Here is a 6,251-nt window from a genome sequence, read left to right on the forward strand (position 1 = left end):
TTGTTAATCAATTTAATAATTACTCCACTATTTGTTTTAACTTTTAAGTAAGTTCTGAGTCTAAATAAATCCGCCATGGTTAATTCACAAGGGTTCATCAGTCGCTATCTTTCTCTTTCCCCTGACTTTTTTCCTTTGACAATTAATTAATTTTGTGAAATAAATTCTTGTGTTCCTGATTACAAACAGAAATCTATTGGGTTTCTGTATAATTTTCTAAAGTCTAGGTGCATTTTCGCAAAAATATTCAGCCCTTCTAAGTAATAGCTTAGCAACCCAAGAAGTCGAAGATCTCCCGCCCGTATCAGACCTATAAAAACTCCAGGGGTTAAGAGCAGTATTAAGCCAAAGGTCCAGAACCTTCAAATCTTTGTTACACTTTCCTTTCCACTGGGTTTGAAGATTTCAGACAGAAAAACAAATTAATCAAACCCTGAATAGTTCAAAACTTTTCTTCTACAAGAATGGCTTTCTGGGGTCAGTTGCTGCGTTGTTATATTGGTGATATACTTATTATTACGTCCCCAGTTTAACCCACTAACAATATTGGAGTTTTGGTTCTTTTCTTTTTCTGATTACATTTTTCAGGAATTGAAGTGAAACCGGGAAAGCCCGTTACTCATTCTTTTGATAAAGTACGTCGAAGGCTACGAATTTCCCAGGTAATAATTCTCAAGAATGCATATTTGAATGATTGGTTTTTCGCATTTTTCCAGTTTGTATTTGCTATTCCGGTGCTTTTTTTTTTCCTTCCTCTAAAAAAATTTCGGCCCATTTTTCGGAATTTCATAATTAAGAATTAATTGGGTTTTTCTGCGATGGATTTTCTATTGAGTATCCATGTTTGACATTGAATTTAAGAAAAGGAGAGAGAAGGGAAAACTATTAGAAGAAAAAGAAAGAAAGAGGAGAATCACTGAAAGTTATGTTGATTTTTGTGTCATATCTGATACTGGATCTGAAAATTTGATTATCTTTGTTGCACGCTTTCTTTTCTTTCATGATGGTATGATGTACGAGGATTACATTTTTGTCATTTAATTGGATTTCTTGTTATATTGTTTAGGCCACACTGGGAATCGGATCAGCAATAACAAAGAGTTTAGTCCAATGTAATGTGGGGAACAAGAGTCCTGTTTTTCTATGTGCATTATTGCCTGATAAGACAGAATCATGCCACTTGGATTTGGAATTTGAGGAGGCGGATGATGTGGTTTTTTCTGTTATTGGTCCTCGAAGCGTTTACCTTACTGGTTACTATGTTAGCAATGATCAGCATCCAGCTCTGAACAGTGATACGTATCCTTTCTTGTTTGTTTTTTGTCTTTTTTGATTCTCATTGCTTTCTACAAAAGCATTAGAGGCACAGCATGCCATTTGAATTATCTGTCCTCAACTTTGCTCTTAAGTCGCATAGTCGTTACAATCTTGGTGATATTATGGTGTTCCTTTACCACACTCCCTCCTTCAAGGAAACATGCTTTTTGTCATTTTGTTGCTTTGAGGTAGATGCTTGAAACTTCTAAATTTCCTTCATTTGTTGCAAAAGAGAGTCGTATGGCGAGGATATTGCAAATACTGAGACAGAAGAATCTGGTTTACGTAGTGATGAGGATGAATATGAAGATAGCTTTATTGATGATAGTGATCCGGTGCTGTCACCACCTTCACCTGATGGAGGTATATGCAGCATAACCCTTTTTAATTTCATTCTTTCTCTGCAGAAGTTCAGCATCATTGACTCAAAATCTTCTCTTAAGCTGATTGTTGATATGTTTAACAAAAATCACAAATCTTCGCTGCATATGTTTGCACTGTTTAGTGTTTTTAGCTGATCAGATCTTCTTCAGTATAACAAATAAGGTATCAGTGTTAATCATTCAGCAGTGATGGATTTGATTACATTACAACAGTATGTGTTTCTAAATAAGTTGTTTGACCTTGTTGGATTGAAGCAATGGCTGATCATTTTCTTTATCTGGACTTGTGTGTTTCCTCCCTCTATCAGCTTTTTGTCATCAATTATCTGTCTTTTCTTTTTTGCATGCTTGCTGTGATGTTTTTCATATTTTATTAGTCAGAATCTCACTGAAGTTTAGATTTGTTGATGATCCAGTTGTTAAGGAGATGGACGATGTGAAGGAGATGAGAGAAGGGAAAGGCAGTAAACGACTGCAAGGGAAGAAATTTGTTATAATTGATTCTGATGACGAAACTACTTCTCAGGAGAGTGAAGATGATGATAATCACCTTATATCTGCATCTAAGAATAATATGGTTGCAAAAGACAAGGTAACAGTTGAAACAATTGCTGAGCCAGCAGATTGTGGTGCTTCTGGCCATGTATCAAAGGAAAAAGCTGATCCTGTTACCATGCCAAAAGAACCGAAGAGGTGGCTTTTAGTTGCATTACTTCTCACATTATCTCTTTTAGTGAACTTAGTTATGTTGATGTGCCTCCATCAAACTAGAATGCATGTATGAAGTTTACTCTTCCTAATTTTGCTCATTTTTTCATTTTCTATGTTGCTTTCTTTGTTAACTCCAGAATTCAATCTCACTATACGGTACGGTGACCTGTGTAGTGGATAAATTCTTTCAAGTTGTTCCCCATAGTACAAATTTAGGTACTATTATTCATTGGGTCCCTGTTGATTGTTTTTCAAAATTCCTGGGCACAGGAAAACCCTACCATGTAATGCATCATTTCCTGCTGATGAAGTCAAATTAGATAAAGAGATGGAGCCAAAGGAAATCAGGTGCCTCTCCCAGGAGGCAGAAACTTTTGAAGATTATTCTGTTAACCCTATTGATTCCCCTGTACATCAAGTTCACGCAAATTTGGCAAAGGTTGATGACGCATCTGGGAGTCTGCATGCAAGTAAAAAAGAAGATAAGAGGCAAGCGATTTCATTTTCTAGCAGTCTTTCCTTCTGCATCTTGTCTACCTAATTTATGCATGCATATGCCATCTTTAGGAGACATGAATGCACATAGAGTAAGAAAAAATAGAACAATAAGCATTAGCAGGGCCATATTTAATCAAGTTGGCTTAATTTATCTGATCACTTTGCAAAAGAGATCAAATATTTGGTTCAGTATAATTTTGTGATCATTTGTTTTCTTGACATGCTGTAGAGGTAGTATGAAAAGTTAACAAGAATGGCCAACAGGCGTAGGATTCTGATTGGAGGAAAGAAAAATTAGAGATAGATAATTATGCATAGTCAGGCATGGAACAATCTATATCATATGGATATTCATTTTTTTTTTGTATTCAAGCAACAAAACCATGTGTATTAGACCATTGCTGTGTATGAGATGAAAGTCCCGTAAAACCAGGAGCACTTTCAGTTTTAGGAATTGAACTCTCCAGATTGGAGGTGGATGAGTAGAAAATTTCAATGTGTGAGCAGAAAATACTGTGATACTTTCTGCATGATGATGTGCTATCCTAAAGGTTACTTTCATCCCTCAATGTTAGCTGAGGGGATTCACTGTCATCATTGTGGTTGTATTGAGCCTTTTATGATTCTCTTTAAGAAAGTAAAACAGGGGAACATTTTTAAACTTTCTCAAAAGGTTCTCAAAAGGTTTCTGACTGAACATGTTCCATCATGTCTTCAATCTTGCTCAACAATGACTCCTTTTTGCAGTGCAAGTGGGGCGGGCATCTCACTTGTATATATCTTTAGGCGACTTCTGGAAGTTATTAGTGCTCCTTATATGATATTTTTAGATACATAGGAGCTGTGTCTGATTTTCATTCTGTTTACGTGAACACTACTAGCGAACTTGCTCCTGTAAACAACAAAAAGTCTAAGAGAAAAAGGAAAGAACAAGCTGATGGTGACAAAATTATTGAAGGCAGCAATAGTAATCACAAGATGTCCCTAAAAGAGGATAAAGTCATGCAAGCTGTAGCTGAGACTGATAACAAGGAACAAGATCTTCCTATGCCCAATGAATCTAACCAAGAACCAACTATTAATGGGTAAGATATTTTTGTTGTATCACTGTTGATTGTATGTTTGCACTATTTTTCTTGTAACAGTCATATGTATTCTATATATACTCTTACTTCATTGACATTAGGAGTAGTATTTTGTTTGGCAGATCTGGGAGGAGTTGGTGATGGTAATTGTCTTATGTGACTTTACGCATGCAGGAAAATTGATCTTGATGGTCCTAGTTCATTGCCTCATCCTGAGAAAGACCAACCTTCAAAGAAAAGAAGGAAAAAGGGTAGCATCAAAGAGAGGTCTGATGGAAGTAATGATGCTACCTCTAAAAAAATTCTTGTGGATGATCAGTTGAAGGAAAATCTCCTAAAGGATGAGAAAATTGTCAGTGATCTGCCTGCAACAACTTCAGAAGATAAGAAACAGACTGCTGATGAGTGAGAATTTGGGCTTTCTCTTTCCTTTTTCTTTATCTTTGTGCACACTTCTATTTATTTTAATGACTTATTTTTAGTTGTTGTATCACTAAACTATGAGTCCCTCTCTACCTAGAGAAAGAAGATATAAAATTCTTTCGTAGAAAGTATTCTAATTTTATCCTGATCTACAATTAACTGGTTCAGTTATGTAAAATTGCAGAGGCACAAACTTCGACTTTGCAGCTGAAGGAAATCAACTTGAGAAACCCAAAAAGAAGAAAAAGAAGGCCAAAACTGTTGACAATAAAGAAAACATGAATGTGAGTGGATCACTTTTGTCTGAAAATGAGTCCAGAGAACCATCCAAATCATGTCAAGTAAGGACCTTGTCAAATGGATTAGTTATAGAGCAGCTGGCATTGGGCAAACAAGAAGGAAAAATAGCTGCTATTGGGAAAAAGGTAATTCTTTGTCTAATCAGTGCATTACAGTAGCATGAATCCAAACTTCTTAACACACTATGAAAAAGTGATACTGATTGTTGAAATGGGTTAATGTTGATGCAGGTCAAAGTTTATTATACTGGCATGCTAAAGGAGAGTGGACATGTATTTGACTCTAATGTTGGCAACTCCCCCTACAAGTTTCGTCTAGGTATAAAACAAAGCACATCTGTTCACCCCACCTTTTAAGAATATAAAACCCCAAAATGAAACAATAAAACGATCTAGAAAACTGCTTTTTTTTTTTAATTTTCAAATCTCTAAATTGGGCCACTCATTTTGTTTGGTTGAATAATAACAAACAGGAGATGAAGCAATTATTGGGGGATGGAATATTGGTCTCGAAGGTAGGCTCTTCTTGAACTGGAAATATTTCGATCTTCCCTATTCATCTTTCATTGGCAGCATTATAACTCCATTGCCATGTACACAATTCTCAGGCATGCATGTCGGTGATAAGAGAAGACTAATCATCCCACCTGCATTGGGGTATATGCTTCCTTCTGTTCAGATGTTTTTAGACTGCCACTTTCTATGTTTTGGTTATTTTGAATCTCAAATATCTGTGTGGAGCTTAATACCAATATTAAGCTCGCATGTTGAAAGACATTAGACACTACTTAAAGAAATTCAATAGACAATAGACTGTACTAAAATGGCTTCATATTGTTTCTATGGCAGTTATGGGAGCAAGGGAGCTGGAGAAAATGTGCCGCCAAATTCGTGGCTGGCGTATGATGTTGAATTGGCTGGTGTCCGTTGATATAATGGTTTTATTTCCACAAAGAGGGGAAAAAAAAAAGAACCTCATGCAAGGAGAGGCAGCCTAAAGTAAAATGGTGTTTTAATTTGGGATCTGAAGTAAGCTTGTTAGAGTACTAGATGATCAATGGGTTCTGAGAAGATGTATTTTTGTGTAACAATGGATCATGCAGGAGGATTTTATTGTGGAACACATACGTCTATAGTGATGCTAAAAGCTAGAAGGAAGACATTGGGGCATCACCCTGAAGAATATTGTATCATCACCCTACCTCAATCCTGCAACGTTATTGAATCTACAAATTTCTTATCTTTGCCAAAGAAAACAACTTGTGGAGCAATTGTCAGTATATCCATAATCAACTTGTGTCTTGGGCTCTGAAGCTAATATGACTATATCCTGTTTCTTTTTATATAATATTCTGATCTTAAAATAAGCAATATTCTGAGAAAATGTGATTGTGCCCCTAAATCCGCTGTTCTAATACACCATCTGAGAATTACATAGATGCATCAAAATGGTGATCGCGTCCCTGATAAGTCATGTAGGAGCTAATAAGCTTCAAGTGGATGAAAAACGATCATTGATTGAAGGGGCTGGTAAT

General features: G+C 36.1%; 1 protein-coding gene across 1 annotated transcript; it reads left to right on the forward strand.

Moving 5' to 3' along the window:
• The first annotated feature begins 119 nt into the window (after window positions 1-119).
• On the forward strand, window positions 120-6,034 carry LOC113727717 (peptidyl-prolyl cis-trans isomerase FKBP43-like). Its single transcript, XM_027252032.2, has 13 exons — window positions 120-477; window positions 589-662; window positions 1,067-1,299; window positions 1,550-1,680; window positions 2,117-2,393; window positions 2,682-2,900; window positions 3,791-3,994; window positions 4,169-4,399; window positions 4,602-4,842; window positions 4,948-5,035; window positions 5,190-5,231; window positions 5,325-5,373; window positions 5,566-6,034. The coding sequence occupies exons 1-13, from the start codon at window positions 465-467 to the stop codon at window positions 5,645-5,647; spliced, it is 1,884 nt and encodes a 627-aa protein (XP_027107833.1). The 5' UTR covers window positions 120-464; the 3' UTR covers window positions 5,648-6,034.
• Window positions 6,035-6,251: the final 217 nt, after the last annotated feature.

Source organism: Coffea arabica, chromosome 2c (assembly GCF_036785885.1).
Source record: "Coffea arabica cultivar ET-39 chromosome 2c, Coffea Arabica ET-39 HiFi, whole genome shotgun sequence".
Taxonomy (NCBI): Eukaryota; Viridiplantae; Streptophyta; class Magnoliopsida; order Gentianales; family Rubiaceae; genus Coffea; species Coffea arabica.